A 26,318-nucleotide genomic window follows, 5' to 3' on the forward strand; every position below is an offset into this window, starting at 1 on the left:
GCTGACTTCCTGCCCTTTGGGCAGGGGGCTGGACTCGATGATCTCCCGAGGTCCCTTCCAGCCCTAATGTCTATGAAATCTATGAGTCTGCAGAACAAAGGGCAAACACCTCTCCAAGAGGAAGTGCGGGTCGGTGGTTATCGTTCAGAGCTTGGGCTATGGAGAACTGAGTTCTGTTCCCAGTTCTGCTGCTGTGAACAGGTCACTTAAACAGATACAGTCAATTTGGAGATAATATTTCCATGTCTGAAAGTGTTTGCTATTAACCAGAATGACCCCAGGAGGACTATTTTTCCCCCATTAGTTTCCTTCATGCTGTTAATGGCACTTTATAGATAGGTAGGATCCCTGCTGGCCCTGTCAGCCCATCAGTTATTTTTCCCTGCTAGGCAGTTGGAAGTGGCCCTCAAAGACAGGAGCGACTACAGGCCTGTCTTTGTTAGGGGGCTCAGGAGATGCAGTAAACAGCAGCAGAAGGGAGTTTTCTGCTGGCTTTGCTCTCCTCCCTTCTTGAACTGCAGAAGCAAAGTCAGCAGGAGCCCTTTTTTGCCAGCAGAGAAGGTTTGCAGACATAGCTATGCCAGTGTAGGTGGGGTGGGGGCTGAGCTCTTTACATCCCTAGCCAACAAAGCTGTGCTTGCAAAACTGTAGCCTAAACCAAACCTATACCTTTCTCCTTTAAAGCCTATGAGGTCTTCAGTCATTGTGGACTTTTTCAACCTTTGTGTCACCTGTATGATAGTTGTAGGGTGCACCCTAAGCCTTGCCAAGTGAGTTAAGTCCTCCCATTGCTGGGCAGCCTAGACCAGTGGGTTAGTCTGGGGTTGCGATTCAGTGACCCCGTACACTGGCTTGGCCCCACATGCCAGAGAAATCTGGCGCATGGGACCTTGATCATCCAACCTGCAGGGGTATGGAAATTGGTGGGGAATTGGTGTCAGTATTGATCACCACAGCTTCCAGAGCCACTTCCAGAGCTGCAGCAGTTAATGTTGCTCCCCTGCCACCATATTTCCGGACCTGTGGGGGAATCCAGTGTGCTGGATGGCATAGCCCAGTAGTTTGGAATTGGCCCATGGGCTGGATATTGAGCACCACTAGTCTAGCCCATTGTTCTAGCCTCTCTTGCTCCCATACTGTACCCCATCTCCTTATCTTCTTTGTCTGCAAAGTGGAAATGATTCCTCCCTCCTTCCCACAGGGTCCAGGTATTACACTGTGCAGGCATACAAGTCTCAGGAAGCAGATGAGCTCTCAGTGAATGCTGGGGTCATTGTGGAGGTGCTGGAGAAATCAGACAATGGCTGGTGGCTTATCTGGTAAGGAGGTCCTCGTCTTCCCACCACCCCAAACCTTCTCAGTCAGTGTGGTGTGAGAGTGCCAGTTGACAGCAGGTACTGCTCATCTACTCTGGGTCCCAGGAAATGGACAGTGGGGAGCTGTCATCCTGTTGCAGTACCCCAGGCTGAGAAGATAACAGTCTCAACTGCAGAAGGACCTTCCCCTTCCCCCACATTCTGTGTACAGTTAAGGGCTCAAATTCCTCATCAGGTTCCAGGATCTGGACCCTGGTCTGAGAAACTGCCCATGCAGCACCCCTTGTGCAGTACTGACTTGGAGAGAAAGCACCACTGACTGGGTGAATTTCCAGAGTGAAATTCCCCATTTCCTCAGAGCACCTGAATGAGGAGACTCTACCTGTAGGCTGGGGGTTGCAGCCCTAGACCCTGTCCATTTTATACACGGGGAGGCTTGGCTAGAAAATGTATATGGGCATGGATCCATTGACTCCAAGGGCCTCTCTGCACTTGCCTGGTCTAGCCGTTCAGCAGCTTGTGGGGTCCCTCTCCCATGTTTGATTTGGGGAGACTGTTCCATGGCACCCATACATAGTTCCAGTTAGCATCACTTTGGGTCCGTCTTGGCCTCAATGTCACCAGCTCCCAGGTCCCTTCACACCTTCCCTCAGCATTACATAGCAACATCAAGTTCTGTCCCCAAGTACCACATCTGACATTTGAAGCTGGCACTTAGCAGCCACTGGCAGCATTTCCTACAGATGGGAGTGCTTCCAGGGGCATCAATCCCCTCCCAGGTGAGGTCTGAGGTGACAAGAAGCTGCCTTTTACCTCTTATTGTTGTTTCTGCACCCCTCTCCCTCAGGTACAACGGGAACACTGGCTACATCCCATGCATGCTCCTCCAGCCCTATAAGAACCCTCACAGCAAGTTCCAGACGATTGTGAATGCTGGCCTCAACGCCTCCACGCCCAACCTGTACTTGCCTGCCAGCCCATCCTCAGGGAGCTCTCTCCTGCAGGCCAACCCACAGTGGGGGGGCCTGCCCCAGAGCAGCTTGGGGAGCGAGAGGGCTGACAAAGGCAGGGGTTCCTTGAGTAGAAATAGATCGAAATCCTTGCCTGGGCTGGACACTGCAGCCAGTTCCAGCACACTTCTGGAGCCAGACAGCTCTTCTGTCAGCTCTGGGAGCGGGAGTGAACAGGAAGTCAGCCAGAAGCCTGGCTCCTCAAGCTCATCTGGTGTCAGGCAAGGCAGCAGTGATCCTCACCTCACCTGCAGGGACAATAACAGTTTGGACTTGGAGGAAGCATCTTCAAGCAGCTCCACACATCCCCCTTGCCGCCCGGACCCTGCTGCCAGCATTCCCAACGTGCCCATGCGGCCTACCACCCGCGAGATCCTCCAGAAATGCAGCACTGTGACACGGAGAGCCATGCAGCAGTCTGCCCACAGACCCAGTCTGCTGGCCACACCTCACATCTGCCCCTGAGGGGGAAGGGGGCAGTGCAGACCGGGACATGGGAACACGCAAGCCTCAGACGAAAGCTTGTCATTCTGCGCCTATGGGAAGTTAGGTCGAGGGTCTGAAATTTCCCAAATAGCCATTGCTCAGCTATCAATTCTGTACTGCAGCTGAAATAAGTGAGAGGGGAGGGTTGGTGCTCAGGCCTGTCACGTGCTGAGAGATGGAGCTGGCATTTAATTTCTTTCTGGAAGATAACTCTTCCATGGCTGCTCAGCTGGCTGGCCTGCATTGTTGCACTAATCTTGCCTTTCACTCAGGAGGAAGGGGCTGCTGGAATGTGGTCTGGGTCCATCATTCTGACCTGCAGTGCCTCTGACACTGAGATTCACACCGTGTTGGTGCACTTGGATTGGAGCCTTCATGTCCAGCCCTTCCATGATCAGAAATAGCGTCTGCAGGCAGGGACATGCAGTTGCCAGATGTCATTTCTGCTTCCCCGAGTTGGGTAGCTAACTCTTGGAATCACGTTTCTGCTTTCTGGTAGGAATTCTCACATGAATGAGCTGAGTATTAACTGTCACTGAAGAGTCTCTAATAGTGGCTTGCTTTGCTCTCTGCACTGCAGTTCCTGCGCACAAATGCATGTCTTAAAATGTTCTTGAGAAAAATCCATCTCTGACTCAAGACTTTTTTTTGCAGATAGCTACTCACCTGTCATTGGAATTAGTCTTTTATACATCTCTTATTTTTGATGCTGAAACATGCTTGTGATCACCATGAATTATGTTTTGTCCATCTTACAAGGAGTTGATATTGTTCTAAATTATATATGCCACATATACATATTTATGTCTGGATTAAGCACAAGTGAAAGAAAATATATTTAACAAAAAATCTGAGCCAGTGACCAGTTTTTTATTTCAAAGGGTTATTAGCTTGGGGGTTAAAATCATGCAGCAACCCCAGGCTGTTATGTTTCTAGAGTGATGGGGGCATATCCTTGGTTGTGTTAATAGAGCTAGGCAATAACTACCATTGGAGGATCCAGCCCTTGTATTGTACAGACAGAACGTGAAGGAATGAAGCACTGGATGATCCATGTGGAACTGGATATGAAAAGCAACAGGTAGAAGGCCATGATGGTTGCAAAGTGATGCACTGAAAAGCTAGGAAATGCCAGAATTAGGGTAGCCTATGCAAGGAAAGTTTGACAGGCTGATGCAGCCTCTTGCTAGTGAATGCAGACTCCAGAAGAGCAATGCAGTCCTGAAGCTCACATCTCTAACAGCCCTGCTTTCCTAACCACTCACTTCCCACCTGATTAGGGCTACAACAGTGTAATTAGCTTGTGGCTACTCTGGGTTAGTTTTCAGTTTCCTTAGGATTTGCCTCCTTTCCAGATAAAAGATCAGACAGTTTTGCTTTATTTTCAGACCTCTAACCCCTGTTATCTGCTCTTCATTCACTGGACCCCTGTTGAATCACTTACCATAAAATATATCAGCATAAACACACCCTTCAAGTGCATTGTTCATTCTGTAGCTGCCCCTTTGAAGATTAAGGCTGAACTAAAGAGTTTATTACGGGGATTAGTCATATTGGTTTGCTGATCCTGCTCATGTGAAATGCTAATTCTTCACAGCAACTCAGGGAGCTGCAGCCTCCTTCCCAAACAGAGGGGAATGTGGATGAACACGCATGCCTGTACATGGGGAGAAATGAAAGCCATTTCCTTTTACATATACACAATCTTAGTTGCTCACATGTTGTTCCAGCTATCCGTTCCACATTGCTATCAATTCTGCCTCTGCACTCCTACCTTCTCTGCTCCAAAGGGCAGAAGGATATTTAGTGTCCGAAACCTTCTCTAACATCTCTCAGCTGTACAGTTGGTCCAGTTAAAGATATTACCAATAAAACCTTGCTGCTTGCATATTTTCTGGACTTTCCCAGCCACAACACTCCATCCCTCTGCCCAGGCAGGGGCAGCAAGCTGTACTTAGAAGAAAAGGACCCTTTTTGTACCAGGACTGGAGTTGTAAATCACTCTTGCAGATTATACCTTGTGTGGATTTTAGGTACCCCAGTAAGTGCTTGAGCAATCCCCAAGACTCAGAAGAGAGGAAATGCCTTTCCATTTCAACATGGGTCTCATGCACAGTCCAGCTGTCACTGCAGTTACTCAAGGGAGCTAAAGGGACTGTCTCCAGTGGTGGTTTGTGTGGCAGGAGGCTTGGTGCTGAGGCAGCCTGCAGATGGAGCCAGGGTTGATTAGAGACATCTGACTCTGGAGGAAGGCTGGGCTTGGGTAGGATACAAGCCCAGACCTGAGAGGAGCCAGCAGTAACAGCTTGGAGCCCACCGAGAGATCAGCATCTCAGCAGGGACTGCTGCAGCTCCAGAAGGTAACATGGAGGGTAACACCTAAGGCAGTTTGGAGAGGAACTAAGGGAGGAGGAAGTTCCTAGGGACCCAGGGAGGGGTCTGGAGCCCAGACAGAGTATGGGACCAGCGAGGGTCTGGGAGCCTAGCGAGAGTGTGGGAGCAGGGAGGGTCCAGGAGCCCCAGAGGAGGGGCTAAATAGAAGGGAACATCAATGAGGATGCCACTGGTGAAGCATGGTGGAATGGAGCCATGCAATTAGCCCATAAGGCAGTGACCACAGGCATCTGGTTGTTATGTGAGAGATCAGTTTAGGAAGCTCTGGGGCAGCCTCCCTCATATAAAGACATCAAGGCATGCTGGGCAACTGCCCATAAAGTGTGGGCTGAAGGGGCTCCAGGGCCTTCACGGCCACACCTGGAATAGCATCCTGTCAGTTTGCTCCTGGGAACTGCCCTAGGTAGTCTCCTACAGGGAGGCTGCCATGCAGCTTTTTCAGCTTTAGGACCTTGAACTAGTTTCCCTAAAGCACGAACCATATTGTTGCTGAGTTTATATACATTACCTTGCACAGCTTTTAAACATGTAAAATCTATTAGTGAGCAACAAGCAGTAGTTCACTGAGCACAGGGTTGAAGCCTCAGGCTACAACAAACACATATGGGAGTAAGGGGAGGCTTTTCTTCAGCAGCTCTTTGTAGTACTATTGACTCCTAGTCTGGAAACCTCTTCTCATAATTCACTTGCATTTCAAACTGCCCTGGACACATTATCTGCAAACCCACTAGACTAGAAGTGTCACTGGGCTAAAAAGCAGTAACCAGAGCATGATCGTTAGAGCAGATTCACCGTTCTCCCTCTTTAACTCTATTGTAACCAGGTGTTACAACAGATAGAAGCAGTGTAGCCACAGGTGTGTGAGCAAATAAATTAGAAAGTAGTGGTAAGAAAGAAAAGTGCAACACCTGCCCATAGTCCTTTTATACATGGCACTTGTCTCATCCTAGTTAAGTTTCAACACTCAATAATAGCAAGGTACTTTGAACGCCTGTCTGTGACCTCCAGTACTTGAACAGTCTCGCTGAGTGTGTTTATACCCCACATAAACACCAAAGATGCATAGCCATAGAGTTACTGTCACAGATTCTTCCCTTTTGTTCTGATCAGCAACAGGAATGAGAAGGTGGCAGTTGAAGCAGAGAAGCTCTTTTAGGCACTGAGGGTGATCTGAGTTTATGGTGGCATCGTGGCCTATAACAAAAAATCATCAGACAACAGACCCTGTCAAGCTACCAGCTTCACTTGGCTGCATTAAATTAAGGTCACAACAGGTGTGTTCTCCATCTGTTCTCATCTGGAGCTTAAGGTGTCAAGTGAAACATGCCTTGGAAATGGTCTGATTTTGTGCTGCCAAGAAATCTGCACTTGGGGTCTGCTCTTATGGAAACTGTTTTGACTGAGACCATCTTGCAGTTCTCTGCTTGGTACATGTTCCTTTCTGTTCTTTGCCACAGGGGAGTTGTTGCTTGAGGAGGAGAGGCCAACAGTGCCAGTTCTTTTTTGGACCAGGCAGCCAGTGAGGAGAGAGGTCAATAAGAGTTTCAGTGCAAACTTTGCCTTGCCAGACCCCCAGTGTCTGCTCCATTGCTGCCTTTGTTCTGTGTTTGTACTGCACACAGCCCTTTTCTCCAAAGATCTCAAAGCAGGTGAGTACAAGTGCTACCATTTTACAGAACCAGGGAACTGAGGTAGAAAGTCAAGCAGCTTGGCCAGGATCATGCCTTTCTCTAGGTCCAAGCTGATGTCAGGTAGTTAGAAAAAGACATGCGTTCTGAGGACCTGGGTTCTGGAAGTGGCCCAGCGTGAAGGGAGCAAAAATAGCACAGGATGTCATGGGTTCTAGTGAAATGCCTTCACACTCTGGACCAGGCTCTGCTCTGATGATCCTCACAGCACTTTCATGGCCCAAATCTTGTGAAATCTGCCCAGGCCCTGCACAATGACCAAAACGACTTGTACAAAAGCCTGAATGCAAGCAGCATGTGCTAACTCTAGCTCTAGGACACCAGACTATGCCCTCAGCAACATTAGACACCCCTTTAGTCCCTCTCCTTAGCTCACCTTCTGCCATGCCACCAGTCAGGCAACTGGCGTGTGACCACTGCTTTGTACACTGACCAGTTGTCTCACTGTACCAACATGCTCCCCGCATCGACATGCTGTCTCTTGCCTTATGCTTATTTGGCCGTCCTTTGGACAGGTATTTGTATAGGATGTAGCATGGTCTAGAATTATCTACGAGGGGTCCCAACACAGTGCAGTTACCATAGAAAATGAGGGTTAGAAGGGACCTCAGGAGGTCCCATCTAGTCCAACACCCTGCTCAAAGCAGGACCAGCCCCAACTACATCATCCCAGCCAAGGCTTTGTTGAGCCGGGCCTTCAAAACCTCCAAGGATGGAGACTCCACCACCTCTGTGGGTAACCTGTTCCAGTGCCTCACCACCCTCCTCATGAGTTTTTCCTAATATCTAACCTAAATCTCCTTTGCTGCCACTAGAGCCCATTGTGCTCCTTGTCCTGGCATCTGCCCCCACTGAGAACAGCCCAGCTCCATCCTCTGTGCAGCCCCCCTGCAGGGAGGTGAAGGCTGCTGTTCAGTCTTCTCTTTGGCAGACTAAATCAGCCCAGTTCCCTCAGCCTTTCCTCATAAGTCATGTCCCCCAGCCCCCCAACTATTTTTGTTCCCTCTGCTGGACTCTCTTCAACTTGCCCACATCCTTTCTGTAGTGGAGGGCCCAAAACTGGGCACAGGACTTCAGATTTGTCCTCCCCAGTGCTGAATAGAGGGGAACAATCACTTCCTTCAGTCTGCTGGCAATACTCCTAATTAATACTTACCAACTACTCACTGTAATCTTTCCAGCATGTGCATAAGGTCCAACATAGGTGGGCTCGGGGAGTTCTACCAGCAGGACCACTTACTGTAAGAGTGTCTCTATGGAGGACATTTGTGCTATTTGCGATTTCTCTGAAGCTCATGCAGCAACCCTTCAAGATTCAAAGTTTGAAGAGTGGGAGGAAGGCGATTCTTGGCCAGGAAGATCATCTCCTCCTTATGCAGGGCCTTGGGAGGCAACAAGGAATTGCTGGACTCACTATTTATAAAAACTCACACTTAAAAAGTTTATTATAAAAATACCATAGCTGCAGGGCTGGATGAGAGAGCCAGGCACCGTTAGTACCAGTCACTGCAAGTCTCTGGTTCTTGGTCATAGTCCTCAGTTGACTGCAAGTGGCACGTGAATGGTCACAAACCATCCTTGTCCCACTTGGAAGTATCAGACAGCCTCATGTTTTGCCACATGAACTCAACGAACATGGATGCTTGCAGTAACCGGCCCAGTCTCTGGAAATGACGTTCTGCAAAAAAAAGAAAAGAAAGAAAAAGAAATGTTTTTGCTAAACTGCTATGGAGGCCTGAGTGTGCCAAGAAAACTGGGGGGAGGGGGGAAAGCCCATCTCTGTCCCAGCTGTGGTGAATGGAGGGAGCAGAGAACGTGGAGCATGTGTCACCTTTACAGACACCAAGAAATGGCTTCAAAGGGCACCACAGGCCAGTGGAGAAACTCCTGGCTATACCTCATGCTGTAGCAAGCTGTCGGCTACAACATCTGGGTCTGACATGCAGCTCAGGAGTTGGGCTGTGGGCAAGATCAGGTGCAGTGCAGTAGTGCTAGAGGTCTTGCTGTAGGAGCCCCTGTGTGATACAGCAGCACAAACAGCCAGACTGAATCGAGGTGCAGCCTCCTTTGTAACTCACCAGTGTAGGGCAGAAGTGATTCCACAGCAGATTTAATGCCGTCGTACTGGAGGAGGCACTCAGGGGCTTCGTGCTTTAGGAGGATGCCAAGGACAGCCTGAGCCTCGTGGCAGTTGCGAGAGTTTGTGTTCCATGTTACTGAGTACTTCAGCACAGCCTCTAGGAGGGAAAGCAGGAAATACATGGGTTACTCAGGTCTGACCGTTATTTATGCACTAGACAATGTCACACCATGGGAGAGAACAGGCCAGGCCTATCCAGCTTCCCCCAGATTGAGCAGCAAACTTGCAGGGAAACCGTAACAGCACACAAGCCCCTCATTAGACTGACTGTGACTCCGGCAGGTCATAAACAACTGACCAGCAATGTAAAAGAGGGGCCTTCTCAGCAGGGATGGCAATAGCCATGTGTGACCAGAGTTCTGTATTCCTGGCTTTGTCATCAATCCACCTCAGGCAACTTATTTAATCTCCTCAATGTCCCCATTCTGTAAGTGGGGAAAATAAAACTTAGCTGCCTCCCAAAGGGGGTTGGAGGACTTTGAGAACTTCCAACAGAAGATGCTATAAAAATGCAAAATAACACTCTGTGAAGGTCGTGAGCCTCAAATCAGTTCATAGCAGGCTTAGGTCTACATCACGACCAGCTTCTTTCCAAATGGATGAGCCCTGCCTGGTCGGGGGTAAAGCCATGGCAAACAGAGGAAGAATCTGTTCCCTCTAATTTAAGACTTATTACTCATTTGAACCAACACTCAACCCACCTTTCTGATCCTTCCGCAGTCTGAGGATGTTCTTTTCCAAGTTCTCTCTCCCATCGGTCTCCTTTAGGACGGCTAAAAGGAGGGGAAGCGCAAAAAGGCAAGGAATCAGGTTAATGTAAGTATTTTAAAAGTTGAAAAAAAAACAGAGCTCAGAGTTTGCAAGTAGACAGTATCCAAAGATTTGGGACTTGTAAGGTGTGCTCTGGTGAAAACAAGTGTGCTTTGCTTTTACAACTGTGTACACAACCACAGGCCTAACTGCACAACTTCTGTAAGTAACCTTCTGGCAGCTGTGTACCTAACTCTTCCAAATCCAGATTCTAGAAATTATGGGAAAGAAATCAATCAAGGATGAGTCACCGACTTCTGGTAAAGAAAGAGCATCTTTAACCAACATACTTGTTTTATTTCTATTTATTTCTTTTCTCTTGTCCTGCTTTTCTAGACTGTCACTCATGAGCTTGAACAATAGGTTCTGGAAAAAAAGTCTCCCTCTTATGATCAGAAGAGACAGCCTGATTCGCCACTGGGTCACGGTTACATGTGGAAGGCAGCTCCAGCCTCTGCTAAACCACTGCATCTACAAACCTGATATCTACCCTCATGGGAACTGAAGCTGGCAGCCTGACACCTAGAAGTGCAAATTACTGCTTGCACTGCAACTGTCAGGAGCATATTTGAAACTCAGAGGCTGCAAAGTAACAATTCACCTTGATAGAAAGTCTGGTTTCGGGCTACTGGTTTTGGAGAGAAAGGCTGGCCTGTCTTCCAACTCAAGACTCAAAGCTCCTGGACAATCAGTCACTGTCTGCTGCACTTAGAGGAGCCACTAAAGCGTATACAGATCACTGTGTTATACATACCTCTCTTGATGTGAGTGTATGCAGAAAGACCACAAGGACAACTACAGCTATGTGCATTGCAGTGAGGCAGTGGAGATTTCAAAGTGTCAAATGGAAATGGGGAAGACGGAAAGAGGAGCTGTCCACCCAGCTGGGCTTTTACATTTGTTACCTGCCAATCCTAACAGATCTGGAAGGCCAGGGTAGCAGGCAGCATGCTGTCTCAGGATGTACTTACCTTTGACCACTGTCAGAACAGTGTGCGGGCGATCCAGTGAGATTGCCAGCCCTAAAGCTTTCAGATATTTCTTCTCATGAAGCAGGTTGGAAAGCTCTTGGTCCCTGGAAAACAGGAACAAGACTGTGTTAGAGGGGCTGTTGATTGATGGAACAAACCATATGCAGAAGGCAGCACATTCAGTAGTGACACTGTGGACAGATTTAGTGCCAAGAACTTAATAAAAGCCTGCTGGCCAGTGCAAACTTCAGTGCCTCCATTGTATGGGTAATTATCCTGGCAGCGCGGTAAAGGCTTTCCTGAGTTATTCTGTGCTGGCTGATATACGAGAAAATGAATGATGAGTAAGTTTTAATGGTCCAACTTGGCTTATCTCAGCAGCACAGAAACATGACACTACGTGATTTCTGAAGCTGACATATTACAGGAGGGCTCTGCAGGAACTGAAGAGAAACTACAAAAGATGAAAAGACTACAGCAGTATTAGGGGCAAAAGCCAAGGAGTGAAACAAAGGAATCTCCTTCTGGAGAGGAACGAACTGCAAGGCCTGGATTACAGGCAGTCTTGTTGGCTAGCAGGGACCAATTCTATCACCTGCCATCCTAAGTATTTCTTAGGGTCACTCACTTCATAATCTGCTCCTCCTTTTTAGCTTGTTCCTCTTCCAGTTCAATTTCAGTGACATCCTGTGAAAGATCAGAAGACAACTACAGTCAGCTGATATTGTGTAGCAAGGTCTGTATGACAGGAACCAACTGCTCCCCAAATTCTGGGACCCACCCAGGCCCTTTTTAGACAGTGCCATCTTCCATCAAGAGCCAGGCAGGCTGCTCAGGGCCATCTCTTGTCTCTGCCTTTGGAGAGGAGTGATATTGCTGTCCAGGGAATCCTGATGTTGGCTTTAGCCGAGATCCACCAACACTTGTTACGGCAATATTACACATGAAGAATGGAGAGGTTAAAAGTCACCCACCGAGTCAGGGTGGAACTAGGAACAGTCCCTGCAATCTGACTCCTCCACCCTGCGCTCTGATCACCTCTAGCCTACACGCTCTCCGTTTCTTCCCAAGGCAAACCCTGAACCGCACCTTCCACAGGGTGATGCAAGAGTCACTGGAAGCTGTTACAACCACGTTGTCCTGTTTGTTGCTGTGCAGACCCCACACTTTGTCTTCGTGAGCATCTAATGTTTTCACGCATTCATTGCTTTTAATCGTCCAGAGTTTTAAGAGCCCATCAGACCCACTGTTGGAAAGTGGAACAGAAACAGAGCATCAACCACGGGGTTTCAGTCTAGAGTCCTGTTCTCTGCCTGCTCAGTTGCAGAAGTGGTGGCATGATAATAGCAGCTCTTGAACAGCAGAAAAAGACAGGAAACTATCCTGGTATCTGTGACCCTCGGTTCACCATTGGATTTGAAGGCTTCCCAACACTGTTGTGTGTTTATCTTTAGAGTCCTCTATAGAGCTGGATAACGAGCTGTCTAGAGTGGGCATGAAGGCACAGAGATGCTAAGTGTCTTGTCAAGGTCACACAGAAGAGCTGTGAACCAAACCTGGGTGTCTCGCATCCCAGCCTAGTGGTATAATCCCAGTCTCTGAACAAGGTAGTCTGTAAAATACGGTTTGCTTCTCACAATGCAGGCAGTTTATTGGCTGCCAGCCCAGAAAACAGAAAGATAGCTCATTCAGATTTTGCAGCAGTAAAAGCAAAGAAACCTTTCCCCAAAGGCCCTGGGTTCATGCCGTTTAAGGTGATTATTCTGTAGCGTGCCAGATGTGCTAGGCAGAACCCGCACCCCCTAGAGCCGCTTTGCACACTGGTTCTACCCATGATCTCTGGTGGGGCGGGGGCATAAGGACCCAGCTGCCCAGGGTGGAGGTTGAGCAGGGAAGGAGCTAATCTCATCAGCGTCTATCCTCTTCCCCATCAGCCAGGTGAACTACAGGCATTGTATCTGCTCCTTGGAAAGCCTGGCAGCCAAGACACCAGGTGCTGAGCCAGCTAGTTGTGGCTCTGGGAGCATTATAGACCCAGCTCAGTGGAAGTGGCCCCAGCACTGGAGTCCTCCCAGACTCCCCCAGAGCAGAACACAGTTCCCTCTCTTGTGTGAATCCCCACTGTGAAGTGTGCATCCCCTCCTTGGGGAAGGGACTTTGCAAATCTAATTTCACTGCTCCAGCCTCTGCTCTCCAGTCAATGGTGTGGAACAAATTTCTGCTCAGGACTGGCTCTGACATGCAGCACACAGGTTCGCAGGGCCAGCACATACCTACTAAGCAGCTGTGTCCCGCGGCTCACAAAAATGATCTTCAGCACGGAGGCATCGTGGCCTTCAAACGTCTGGAAAATTAAAAAGGGAGCATAACAATGCCAAAGCTGCCTAGAGACTAACCAGCCATCATCCCTGCTGTAGGTGCATACCTGTGGTGCTGGCTCCATCAGCTAGCCAGGCAGTGCAGGGAGAAGAAATTGTCCAAAAAGGACAGTTCTCTCTCAAGAATGCAATAGATTCCTGAAGCACTGGGAAATAAGTTTCAATGGACAGATGTCTGGACATGCCCTTGTGTTACTTTGTTGAAGGCTGGTGTAGTTGCTTTAGCTTGCGATACACAGCCAAACCCCAAGTGGTATAATCAGAGGGAGACAGCTGTGCCCTCTTGAAAAGAGGGAGTCACCAGCTATTGCCTATAAAATACAGGATAATGCTGCTTGAGTGAGTATCCCAGCACTGGGACTGCTGGCTTCTCTAAAAGGAGTGGGACAGCAGAAATTGTGGAGTTTAGCATGTGCCATCGGAAACTCAGAAACAGGCAGACAGCCTGGACAGATGCTTCTTCATGAAAATCATTCTTGGCCTGTTTCCTTCCTGGTTATGCCTGCATAAGGTCAAAGGGAGAATGTGCCTATTCTCTGGCAATCAGCTCATGAGCTAGAGGGAGGCAGTTACTCAGAGCACCGACTCCGCTCCTGTCCAGGGGTTGGCTTAGTGCCTATGCATGCCTCATATACCAGTGACTAGTCCTAGAGAACAAAGTCAGGCCTGGCTTGTGTGCCCCTCTGCCTGGCACTGCTGCTACGCTTCTGCTAGGTGGGCCAACCCCAATGCCTGCTTGGAGCTGCCTTGCTGAATCTCTGTCCTGTTAGCGTTCTGTTACCTTTAGACAACTGAAGTCACGGAGACCCCACAACTTCATGGTGCCATCGGCTGAGGAGGTGGCCAAGACCTGATCCACAGGAGAAAACTGCACACACCAGATCCCACGTTTGTGTCCAGTAAAGACACCCATCAGAGAGCAGTCGGGACAGGACCATAGCTTGGCCGTCCTGTCCTGAGAGCCGGTGGCGATCAGCTTGTCATTTGGAGAAACTGCCACACTGTTTATATCCTAGGGAAAGTCAGGTAGAAGGAGAGAAAGGGTGCACAAGGGTTACGTTCTCTTGCCAGGCTTACCCAAACACCTGGTCAATCCAGGCTGGGAAGTGGGAGGGGAGGGAGCAGTAAGAAAACTTGCTAAACACGCTCCAAAAGAAGAGAAACTCACTCACATCTGCTGACATTTTACCTTGTGGTGACCCTTCTCGGTTACTTGGGCCTGAAGGATTTCCGGACTCGAGATCAAGGCGGCTTTGGCTTTGGAAGTGAGGGACTCTGGGAGATTCCAGACCTTGATCGTGCTGTCTTGGCTGCAGGTCACAACAAAACTCTCTTTCATTCTGGAGGGAAAAGGAACAGGCCAAGAGGAAAAATTTCAAATGCAACAAAGCAGAACAATCACTTTACTGACACAAAGAAAAGGCCTCTTTCTACCACCTTCTACATGTACCCAGTCACTCAGCTAGGACTCTGAACAGCTAAGTGCTTTAATGTTCTTAAAAGCTTCAATTGATTTCAGGCAAGCCCTTGCAGCAAGAGCCTCTGGCAGGTCAGACATTAGCCACAGGCACTGTTACTCCTCTGAATTGAGTATCCATTCCCGTATCACTGCTTCCGAATACAGAAACTGATCTTCAGAAAGGAAGTAGAGAATGAAGGAAGGAGCAGAATGTATAAACAAGTACGGCTTCCCAGTCAGTTCTCTTATCTCGGTGTTTTTCCAGTTCAGCACGATGAAAACCAGGGGCTAGGTACATCGTGGTTCCTACGGCTTCATGTTCTTTAGGATACTTAGATGTCATGTCAAGGATGAAAAACCAAGCACTAGGGCTGGATGGGATGGGCACTAGGGTGTCAAGCACCCCCTGCACCTTCAGTCTGCTACACTGGCACCAAGAATTACAAGGATCCAATTCCAACATTTGCCCACATGTGCTATAAAACAAGTGCACCTCCTGCCCCCTCCAGTGTAGGATGCTACACAGGTGGCTGAGCAACCTGGCTTCATCTCAGTGGCAGCACCTGCATTCAGATGAAGGCCCCATGTAAGAACAATACCTCCATTACCTTGAGCAACAGATTGTGCCCACTCCATACGTGTGGCCTACTCCCTGAGCCAGGCAGAGCACCTCACCCACTTTATTCATCCGCCAGATTCGGAAGCTTTTGTCCTGAAACAGGAAAGCTGAAAGTCATTGCCCCTGCCAATGGATTAGAACAAGAAAAGCTGAAAGGCTTGGTATGCTCTGCCTTCAAATAGCATCTGTCTGCATTTTTCACTGTATCATCCCCAGCCAGACCTGAGACTTGGGCTTACGGATTGGATTTGGCCAGGTTGGGGAGCTTGCACTTTGTCCCTTTGCTTTGCCTCCTGGGTATGAAGAATACAAAGCTGTAAGAACCCTGATGTACATTGTCTCTGCTCCCAGGCTGTTTCACAGCCATACCTCACAGTGAGCTCACCTGCTGCAGAGCAGAGCACGTACCCAGAAAAAAATGTGGCATCACTGTAATAAAAGGAACATGCCAGTATCAAGAAACGATGGTGAATGAGAAAGTGGGGTTTAGAAAGCACTCAAAAATGTCCATGAAAGGGGTAAAGCTCAACAGCCAGGGCAGAGTTCCCTTCAGTACAAAGGCCCTTCCTAACACTGCCAGCAAAGAGCAGGAAAACTCTGCCTATGGGAGCAAAAGTCACTTAAAGTAAAATGCCTTATATAAAGGAACAGAGTATCCCATTACCTTGGCAGAACTGGCAAACATCATGCCCTTTCTGAAGACATCCAGGGCCAGAACCGTTTCTGAAAGGAGACAGTAAGAGAGCAGCCATGTAGCCTTCTGCCTGGCCAAAAGACAGACCTGAGATATGGCTGAGACTACCACCTCACGATGGGACGGCTCCGACAGCCTCGGGACATATCAGAACTGTGAGCTCCAGCGCTCGCTGTTAAGTGACTGGCTGACTCTGTAGCTCAAACCCCAAACACACTGGACTGGCATTCGGAGATTACCATTACCCCCAACTCTCTCTCTAACTGAAGCAGATGTCAGCGCTGGTGAGAGTGGTGCAGGACAGAGCCCCGAAAACTGAAAGCTTTCCCCTTGTGCAAAGTGGGCACAGCACGAACAGCAGGAGGACAATCTTCCCGCACATGCTGCCTACAAACCACGGGCCTCTATGCTGCTCTAGAGAACTAACAGTGCAGCAGGATCTGCACAGACAAGTCTTAGAAAGAGAGAAGCCAAATTACAAGAGAGACGCACATGCTCCCCTCCCTCCCAGCACAGAACTCACAAGCTTCTCAGTCCCCCATACCTGTGTGCCCATAGAGGATTTGGCAGTGTGACGTTGCTAGTTCGAACAATTTCAGCTGAGGGCTGTTAGTAGCCACGACAATGTGAGAGTCGGCAGGACCGAGGAACCTCACATCCAAGACCTCATCGTTGTAACCTGCAAACTGAGGGCAATAGAACAACAGGCAGTTTAAAAGGCAAGGAATGAACTGGCTAGAGCAGAACCAAACAACAGCTCACATACTCGGTAGCACAGAATTACTGTTGCTTTACCAAGCAATCTTTCAATCAGTGCCACACATGCCAATCTGAAAGAGCAGTCTCCCTTGAACACACATGTCAGAGGGCGTGGAGCACTCCTAAGCTGATCTACGCCTCGCTGACCTTGCATTTCAATACTTTAAGGAGAGATTCCTCTAAAGGGCAACCTCTAAGTCCCAATGATCAAAGCTCAGGACCCTCTGTTGTTCAGTCTCCCAATTCAATGCCTTAGGCAAAGCTCCCTCAAATAACTCCCCCCTCTGCAAAGCCATGCCCTATGCCTTGGAGTCCAATACAAGTAGATGGACATGTGGTACCGCACTAGAGAGGGAAAGACTTGGCCAGACAGGGAGCTGCCCCAGAGGGCAGTGAGAAAGGAGAGAGAGACTATTTGTACCTGCTTCCTCAGCTGAAGAGTCTGAATGTTGTACAGGACGATATTATGCTCAGCAGTCACGGTTGCAATCTCGTTTTTCTCAGGCACCAGCATGCAGTTAGTCAGGCTGTGTTCATTAGTTTCCTCCTCTCCGGACTCCACAGGCTGGTAGGGCACAGGCTGCGTGTACACACAGGCAGCTGTGGCCGCTTCCCAGATCCGCAGGGCCCCTAATGGAGGGAAGGATCATTGAGGGGCAGTTTCATGACACTGTTTGGGGCATACTGCCCCAGTAGTCTCCTGAGCAGTACTGGATCAAACACTGGCTCTGCTTACAGGATCATGCTGTTCTGGTTTACTAAAGCCGTGATTGTCCAGATATTGTTTTAGCAGCACACAAAGGCTACGTGGACACTTGTTTTGGTCTAAACCTCATTTCAGATTCCCCAAGTCAGCTGCAAACAGGCTTAAACTAAACCAGTGGTTTTCAACCTCCAGTCCATGGACCCCTGGGGGTCTGCAGACTATGTCTAAGGGCTCTGTGAAAGATGACTATGATGAATGAAAAGTATGTGAATACCCACACTTACAATTCAAAGGGGCCCCCAGTGCCATTCAAATTTTTTCAGGGGTCTACAAATGAAAAAAATATTGAAACCACTGAGCTAAACTGGTGGAAGCCACTGCAACTGAGTTAAGAGTGTCTACATAGGGGGTTCCACTGCTTTAAAACCCAACTTAATTTAAACCAGTGCAATTTTCTATATCAGACAAGGCTTCTAAGAAAGGAGGTGTTGTCTGAGCTCACTTTAACTACAGGATCTGTCCAGGCATTCAGTGCACTCTTTCCTAGGGGAAGAATGAGGCAGAACTGGGCTGAGAGAGAAAGTGATGCTTCACCTCCCCCAGGCATGCTGGAAAAGGCTCGCTGACCTGGGCAAGGGCTTTTGTCATACACAAAGTAATGGTAGGTCTGTGAGCCCTAGCAGTGGAAGAGAGTGGAGTTCCCTTCCCTTCTGCAGCCAGCCAGGGACAAGCCAGGAAATGCCAAGGGGTTCACACTCACCTTTGCTGCCAGCTGTGACAAAGTGAAGCCCTTGCTTCTGCACGCCAAGCTGTGAGAAATCTCCATCCTCAGGTAACAGGACTGCAGCTTCCACGCTCTAGGGGTGATTCAACAGGCCATGACACACTGGCTGGGAGCCCCGGATCCAATTCCTTCTCAGCAAATGCGAGAATTTTACGGAACGCTAGGTTTGTTAGCCGGCTGAGCTTTCCCTTCCAATTGCACCCACGCTGGACTATACAGGAGCATGGGAAACAATAATACAGGCAAAAAAAGCCAACCTTGACACCATGAAGGGTGACATCCCTTTTCACCCTTGGGACTTGAACAGCAGATGGCACAGGCGAGTGCTAATTGCCCCACAACACAAAACAATGATGGGAGAATAAATGAAACAGGAGGGATACTGGAAAGGTGACTTCACACCCAGCCAGAAGACACTTCATGTGCAATGTCAGAACCTACAGGATCCAGAACAGGAGCAATCCTCTTATGTAGCAGTGTCCAGGCTTGGATTGCAACTTGGACTGTATTTGGACCAGTTTCCTAGAAGTCCCAATACCTGTATAAATATTTATCTGCTTGCTATCTCCTTTCCATATCCTGAGTCCCTCAGCTAGAAAGCATATATATGCAGCAAAGGGAAAGTTAAATGTGAGAGCCTGTCTAACTACTCAGTCTTGAGGCAGGCCCCCTTCTCTCCTGCTTGGAGGTGGTGCTCCACTGAGGTAGAAAAAGTCGTTCAGTGTAATCTCACCTCGTACACAGGGATAGTCCTCTTGGCTGCTCTTGTGTTCAGGTCCCATACCATGCAGATTTTATCACGGCCTGAACTGCAACAGAGTTGATAAAAGCATTTTGACTAGCAGCCCTCTCTCACCAATGTGCAATTCCAGAGCTGGAGTTGTGAGGACTCAGCACTTCTCTAAGTCAGAACCATAAAAGATGAGGTCTGCGAGTCTGTTCAGTGTTCAGCGAGTCACAAAGAATGGTAAAGTGAAACCCAGACCCCAGGTCTCTCCTCTAATGTTCCCACCTGAGACTGAATGCGCAGCATTGTCAGTCCTCTGCTCCTATGCAGAGTACAGGTATGCTGTGTGTTTCTTGGCAAGAAGGAGGTAAATGGAGGAGGCAAGCTGACCCCTTAATAATGTTACCTGATGAGGGTATTCCCATCTGCAGCAAAAGTAAGAGAAGTGATAGCACTGTAATGGCCATCAAGCATGGCAATGCACTTGCTGGAAGTCAGGTTCCAGATCCGGATCTTATAGTCCATTGAAGAGGAGAACAGCTGCAACCGGGAGATGTCGGGGTGGAACTCAACAATACTGAACAGAGAGAGGAGAGAAACAGACGCACTCAAACAAAGCAGGCACTGACCATCCAGCAGTGGCAGGTAGTGTGCAGCCTGCCCAGAAAGTTCACTTATGTTAGCTACACTGAATCTAGGATCCTATTTCCTCTGCAGGATGTCCACCAACCACACCTGGTTTGTCAGGGAAAGAGACCCAGGGTCTGTGCTTGCCATATGCCTCTCAATTGCCAGTGTCTCAGTTTGGGTCTACAAAACTCCTTAATGACATCATGCACTTCCCTATTTTGTCTGCCCAAAGCAACAACCACAGGACTCTGGGAAGAAGAACAGTGTTAAGCATTGTAATTCAGCCAGGATGTCACGGCTGACATCCTCGCTATTAAGAAATGCACCGTGGGATGTTTTCACGTGTTATCTCTAGAAGAAACCATGGTGCTTCTTCCCACCAGCCAGGGGCCTATCATCAGCCCTAACTCAGAAGTTCCATAATTGGGTTATCCTTTATTAACTAGAGTTCCAGGAATCTCACTCACAAACTCCTATCTGTAAGCTGCAATTCCTTATTTTAAACAGGCCTCCTGGGTGAAATGTCATGCTCTGGTGACATGGTCTCTGCTTGTTTCCTTAACTGAAAAGGTGAAAATAAGAGGAATTTCTCCTTACTGCACAACCCCTGCTGATCCTTTCAGGTTGTGTGTGCAGTACTGTTTGATCACATCCCAGATCTTGATGGTGCTGTCACAGCCCCCTGGGAGAAGACAAGACAGGAGAAAGGAAGTGGGGTCAGTACATCAGAATCTGTATCCGAGTTTCGCAGGTTACAAAAACGAGAGAGAATGACTAATCATAGCAATAACCGTAGAGTACTTCCTACACCTGAAGGTTCTGCAAAAGTAACTCATTAAATCTGCAATAGGTGGGTAATTTAATCAGTACTCACAGCTGAGGAGTGAGAGACAGAAGTGAAATGACTTGGTAATAGCCCTGCAGGGAGACAGCTTCAGGGCTTGCATCTCAGCTCAGGAATTCCTGACCCCCAGTTCTGTGCATAGACCCTCAGACCAAGCTGCTGCTTTAAGTATGTATTACAAATATAATACGTTTATTTAATACATTCTCTCTGTGGGGTTCATTACATGATTCTTGATGAAAGCAAAGTCCTGAGAAACTACCTGTTTCTCTTCTGATTTCTTACAAACATCAAGGCAGCTCTGTCTTATATTATCCTGAATAAGCCTAATATACCCAAATACACAGACTTCTTCACCATGCAACATTAAATAAGGTACCTGTAGCTAACAAAGTTGTAGTGGAATCAAAGGTCATGCTGGCTACTGGTGCCATATGCACTGCTTTCCACGTGCGTGTACACTTGTTCTCTCGCCAATCCCACTGTTTTAACAGCAATGCTCTGCTTCCTGTCACAAGGATCTGGTGACAACAAAAGCAGGCAGCAAGAAATAGAAACTCAATTAGCTAGTGCAGAATAGGGCTATTTATGCTCATAGCAAGTTCCAGGTCTTCCAGAAGACCTGGAATCAGGCCAAACGCTAGAATTTTCAATTACCAAAAGAAACCAGTTCTGAAGCTAATTTGTTTCTCTGTGCTATATGTTTTGCTTTGGTTGCAATAACGTCCAGATTCATACAAAAAGAAAAGTACATTGTAATGTGATGGACAGAAATGCAATTGTGTAATGCCAAAGAGTGAGTGCATTACAAGTGTGTTTAGAAGCAACGAGCATGCTGTCAGAACCACTGATCAGAGGCAACAGTAAACACCTAAGCATGTCTGCAGTGCATTTATGCTTTGTAAGTTGGAAAGAGAAATTAGAAGGAAGTGTAACGTGTCACATACCTCATCATCAGGACTAAGAACAAATGATGTAATGTCCTCTTGATCTTCCTATAAACAAGGAAAGACACTTACATCATCTGCACAATATTTGTAAATGCCACACTCCTATGTTTCTAACAGGCAACGTAACCACTAATTTATATCTACTAGCTTCCTGTACTCACTCAGGATGCATTTCAATGTATAACTTCCAGTGGGAGAAGCTCCAGGAGGGTCACGAGGAAGTCGATATACAAGCCTGATGAAGGAGCAACTCCCACCTGTGGACGCATTTGCCTGGCTGAGGGATGTGAACCCATCATGTTTCTGGGAAGCTATTCATAGCTTCCGTTTAACTTACATCGACAAGTGCAAACTTTTTGTTCTAGCTGGCCCCCACATTTCCAGAGAGACCATATGCAGATATATTTCCTGCTCCTATCAGGGGGATCTGATACCACCTATATCAATTCTCAAGCAACTCTCAGCAGCATCATTATAGAGGCATCTGTAATCTGGGACTAAATCCAGTTCTTGATGCTGAGAAATAATAAATGGATCAAGACTACAGGGATCCCACTTGGACAGGTGGGAGATTGAGTCATTCAAGAGAAACCTGAATGGAGCACAAAAGTCCAGGAAAAAATATATTTCCTTGCACGCCATGTGCAAAGGCTGCTTATCTAGGGAAACTCAGAAGCTGCTTCTTTCCACTGATGAAAAAGATCTTCTCTATGCTGTGATATAAAATTGAATTAGCAATCTTCCAGCAAGATTTATACTATGGCAATGTTTTCAAATCATATTGTAGCTAGGGACATGGTAAACAAATAATGTATTTTTCTGGTTGCACATTTCTTGTTCTTTATTCTGCCAGATTCTTACTGCCGGTGTCTTTGGAATGGTGGTGGCCAACCTGTGGCACTGGCAGCCGGGGCGTGAGGCATATGGCAGACTGGGGAAAAGATGAGCAGCACAGCAGCAGATATGGCAGGAAGCGGGAAGCAGAGCAGCAGACCAGGCCGGGGAAGGGGATGAGAGTGGCACTTGGTGAGAGTGTGGGGCTAATTTGTGGCATGCCTGCTGAAAAGGCTAGCCCCCCTACAGCTTTAGAACAACAGCACAGAAATAAAGACATCCCTCAAAAATCATTTGAAAAAAAACTGTTGATTGAGTAAACTTTAGTTTAATTTGCATTGCTCACCTGCTCGATGCTGTGAACCAGGGCTCCTGTTGCTATATCCATTACATTCAGTTTGGTTCCACAAGGGCAAAACATATAGTTTCCATCTCTGCTTATCTGGGGGGAAAAAGGCACAAATGTCTATGGAACCAGAAAAATAACTGACTTTGTTTTTAGAAAACCTTAGCAGTGACACCTTGTCATTACTCTCTGCCTCCATCATTTCAACAAAGGAAGGTGGGGTTTGGCAATACCTGAATTTTTCCTCCTTTGTAGAAAGGTTCAATTTTCCTTGACACAGCATAGCTGAAAGGAGAAACAGAAATACAAGTAAAGTAGCAGGTAAAATGTTTTGTTTACCTCATTTGCAAACCAACACACCGGGATAATTCTTTAAGTGCACAAACACTACATCTCTGTGTCTTGCTAGACGGAACTGGATGTAATGACTGTATGGAAATAAAAGTTGGGGAATAAAGGAAAAGGGCCAAACAAAAGTGTGTGGGAATTTAGTTCCAGGAGTACAGGTTGTAGCCGCGTTGGTCTAAGGACACAGGCAGACCAGGTTCTTCGAGTAAATCCGATTTCTTTCATTAGACCAGTTCAGCTGGAAAAATTCTTCACAAGCTTTTGGGTACAAACACCCTTTGTCAGTTGTGTAGGTTGTAGCCAAGTTGGTCCAAAGACACAGGCAGACCAGGTTCTTTGAGTAAATCCCATCTCTTTTATTAGACCAACTCAAATAGTTGGAAAAATTCTTTTTTCCAAGCTTTCGGATACAAATACCCTTTGTCAGGTTGAGGAAGTGGCTGCAGTTGGCGTGTCAGATGCTTCCTCAGCCCATTTATACCCAACAACTTAGTTGGAAAAATTCTTCTTTGCAAGTTGTTGGGTCTGAATAGGCTGAGGAAGCATCTGACACACCAACTGCAGCTGTTTCCTCAACCTGACGAAGGGTGTTTGCACCCGAAAGCTTGCAAAGAAGACATTTTCCAACTATTTGAGTTGGTCTAACAACAGATATCAGATTTACCCGAAGAACCTTGTCTGGAAATGTAATTGCTATTTTTTAGCTGATCTAATAAAAAGGTATCACCTCCAAACCAAAAGTTTCAGAGTTTTGTATTTCTGGAAAGGTAACAGAATGCCCGAGACAGGTCCGGGCAGCTGAAATCCTTGTAAAATGCTTCAACGCAACGGTCAGGTCTTGCGACCTCTTTTCCTTGATAAATCTGTTTCCAGCTTGCAAAGCCAGGAGACTCAGACACTACCCAACTCCAGCTGCTCCCAGTTTGGTATTGCTTTCGACACAGCCAACTTTGGTGTGGCAGATCCTCTAGAGCATTTCTTTTCCCTTGCTACAAATGGCAGTGGCCAGTATGACAAACATGCCCTCGGAAGGCAGCGTCACAGCCGGCACCAGCTCAGTGCATGCTGTATTAAACCACGGGCAACTTGGAAAACGCCGATTCCTGGCACAGCCACCGATCCTACGACCCGTGAGCAGCCTACCAACATAATCTGGTCGTCAGCCCTTCACCCAGGAGGTGGCAGGTGCCACATATGCATATACAATGCAAAAGATGATCGGCTGTCAAAAAGGGTTTGGAGAAATCCGCCCAACCTCCACAACAAGGAGCTCGTTCAGTATTAAATCGCTGCGGCTTTCCCACTGGGAAAGCCAGGCGGATGCTATGGAGCAGTGGTGCTCAACCTTTCTGGCTGGACGGGCAGCGCCTGGCCCAAATCTGCGCCTGGTGCCGGTCTGGCACACGAGGCAGTCGCGGCGGAGGGAGCAGCTTCCCCCCATCCCTGGGACGTGGCCTAGCCTCTGCCCACTCGCACAGCTGGAGGGGGCAGTGCGGGAATTGAATCGCTGCCGCTGCCACTGCCCCTTCCACGAGGAGTGCCGCGGGCTGGGCTCCCCCCGGCCCCGCTCCTCACTTGGTCTTGAAGCGCACGGGCGCGCTGCCCGCCGCCATGCTCGCCTCTCGCCGGCCCGTGAACCACGTGCTCACCACTTCCGGCGCCCTCCACTCCCGGTCAAAGGCCGCACCTCCGGCGCTCCCGGATGACGCAGTTCTCCAAAGAGCTGCGTTGGCGCCATCTTGGAGACGGGCTGGAACGGCGGAGGCCGCCGGCCGGAGTGCGGGCAGCGAGGGAGGCGGGCAGCCAGCTCGGGGCGGGCGCACGGGCAGGCAGGGCTCAGACCCCCCGGTAAAACAGATTAAATGCTGGCACCATTGCAGCCGGCCGGAGAGAGGAATGCAGCAGCAGCAGCGCTGGGAAGCAATGAAAATAAATAGCCTCTTTTTAACTGCCTGCTCGGTTCTTCCAGAGCGGCTTCAACCAGGAGAGGAGGGGATCCAGCCCCGAGCATTGGCTTCAGCAAACAGGCCTTGTTGGGAAAACCAGCAGAAGTTGCATACGCCGATGGCTATAGGCACTGGCTCCTCCTGGGGTAACGGGGGCTCAAGAACTTGCTCAGGTTCCCACAAATTGTTTGCTCCCCATGCTGTGCACCCCTGCCTGCGTATCCACAAGCACAAACCCCCCCAAAACTAACCTATGGCTGTTACAAGTGCAACTGCACATGATCAGCCGTTTTCTAGCTTGTAAAATTAAATCAGATAACAAAGAGCTAAGATAGCCAACAAGGATTCGAGTGTGGTTTGCCACCCACTTCGGCAGGACCTTCAGAAAGCCGTTAAGCGACAGCGTGGGAGGAAGCCAGCGCCGCTACTGTGGAGAGAAGTCTCAAAGCCATGAGAGCCAGCTTTCAATACAGATGTTTTATTGCACAAAACAGCCAAACACCACAACTGCATTATTTGCAACTACCACCCTTAGAAAACTACATGGGAAATCATATATATGATTATGGAGATGTATATCTTGGCAGCTGATATCTTCATCATATATGTGAAGATGTATGCTCCCTCTCAGACAGAGACAGAGACAGAGACAGAATCTTCATTTTATTTATTTTATATATATGAATGAATGAAGATTCATCAGCTGGCAAGCCCATCAATGTGCTCTGGCTTTTACTTTTAATTTTTTAAAGGAAACCCCCTCCCCCCTCACTAGAGGGTGCCATCAACCTATATTAGCGTAGTTCTTTGTTTTTTTTTGTTTTTGTTTTTTTTTTTTAAATATACACACATAGCAGTTGCATGTCAGATGCAGAAAGGATACATTTTTCCCCAATCTCTACCTGTCCCACTCCAGCTGGGTGCACCTTTGGGCCTCATCACTACTGTAGCAGCACCCAGAGCTCAGCCAAGGGCATGCTCTTGGCAGTATATACCCCCCAGTTCCACACTACCTCCCCATGGTATCTTTCCCTTTCCATCCCTTAAGTCTTTCCTGTGGGGGAAGGAACAAGAGCTGAGAAGCAATAAAGAGGGGACGTGGATGCTCTTTCTGGTCCTGCTGTTACTCTGCTGTGACCTTGGGGTAAGTCACTTCACTTTGCTGCAGCATTTCACCTACTGTAGAGCAGGGTTTATTAGTTTAAAGACCCAAGAAAGCTCATCCATAAGGGGGCTGCATATGCATCGGTGTAACTGGAGTCTGCCCCTACAGTCCTTACTCATGGAAGTAACTATACGCAGGGAGACTGAACTGGTTAACAGCTGAAGAACAAGGGTTCCTTGTCCCCAAAAGGAGCATTTAATGCAGAACGCCTTGAAACAAAGCAACCTCTCCCAAGTTTCTCCTTGATGCATTAACATCTGCAGATCACAACATCCATTTTCCATCCTTGTTCAGGGTGCTCAGTAGCCTTCATG

The 26,318-nt window shown here is 48.2% G+C and overlaps 2 protein-coding genes across 3 annotated transcripts in view; one reads left to right on the forward strand and one right to left on the reverse strand.

Moving 5' to 3' along the window:
• NOXO1 (NADPH oxidase organizer 1) overlaps nucleotides 1–7,286 on the forward strand; it is a 10,890-nt gene extending 3,604 nt beyond the window's left edge. Inside the window, exons 7-8 of one of the 2 annotated variants that reach the window (XM_019541881.1) lie at nucleotides 1,202–1,319; nucleotides 6,664–7,286. In XM_019541881.1, the coding sequence (XP_019397426.1) occupies nucleotides 1,202–1,319; nucleotides 6,664–6,679 (134 nt within the window). In that variant the 3' untranslated portion in view covers nucleotides 6,680–7,286. Of the gene's footprint in view, nucleotides 1–1,201; nucleotides 1,320–2,163; nucleotides 3,667–6,663 lie in introns of those variants that run through there. The other variant, XM_019541880.1, reaches the window with a different exon arrangement.
• A 1,024-nt stretch (nucleotides 7,287–8,310) lies between these two features.
• TBL3 (transducin beta like 3) lies at nucleotides 8,311–24,548 on the reverse strand. Its single transcript, XM_019541877.1, has 22 exons — nucleotides 24,469–24,548; nucleotides 22,779–22,830; nucleotides 22,546–22,641; nucleotides 21,363–21,410; nucleotides 20,795–20,936; nucleotides 20,169–20,253; nucleotides 19,348–19,518; nucleotides 18,948–19,023; nucleotides 18,191–18,287; nucleotides 17,146–17,354; nucleotides 16,510–16,651; nucleotides 15,936–15,994; nucleotides 15,261–15,364; nucleotides 14,383–14,533; nucleotides 13,975–14,205; nucleotides 13,089–13,159; nucleotides 11,905–12,061; nucleotides 11,444–11,502; nucleotides 10,816–10,919; nucleotides 9,736–9,807; nucleotides 8,973–9,131; nucleotides 8,311–8,572 (listed from the first exon to the last, which is right to left on the reverse strand). Exons 1-22 carry the CDS (start codon nucleotides 24,504–24,506, stop codon nucleotides 8,460–8,462), a joined length of 2,436 nt encoding a protein of 811 aa, XP_019397422.1. The 5' UTR covers nucleotides 24,507–24,548; the 3' UTR covers nucleotides 8,311–8,459.
• Nucleotides 24,549–26,318: the final 1,770 nt, after the last annotated feature.

This window comes from Crocodylus porosus, unplaced genomic scaffold, assembly GCF_001723895.1.
Source record: "Crocodylus porosus isolate Cpor-Errol unplaced genomic scaffold, CroPor_comp1, whole genome shotgun sequence".
Classification (NCBI taxonomy): domain Eukaryota; kingdom Metazoa; phylum Chordata; order Crocodylia; family Crocodylidae; genus Crocodylus; species Crocodylus porosus.

Excerpts from the sequence above, each read along its gene's own strand:
- TBL3 (XM_019541877.1), bottom strand. The coding sequence starts at position 24,506 with ATGGCGGCGGGCAGCGCGCCCGTGCGCTTCAAGACCAA. Across the intron at positions 20,254-20,794 it reads TACAACTTTGTTAGCTACAG|GGGGCTGTGACAGCACCATC; the intron begins GTACCTTATTTA and ends GTCTTCTCCCAG. Across the intron at positions 14,534-15,260 it reads GGCACAATCTGTTGCTCAAG|AATGAAAGAGAGTTTTGTTG; the intron begins GTAATGGAGGTA and ends TTTTCCCTCCAG.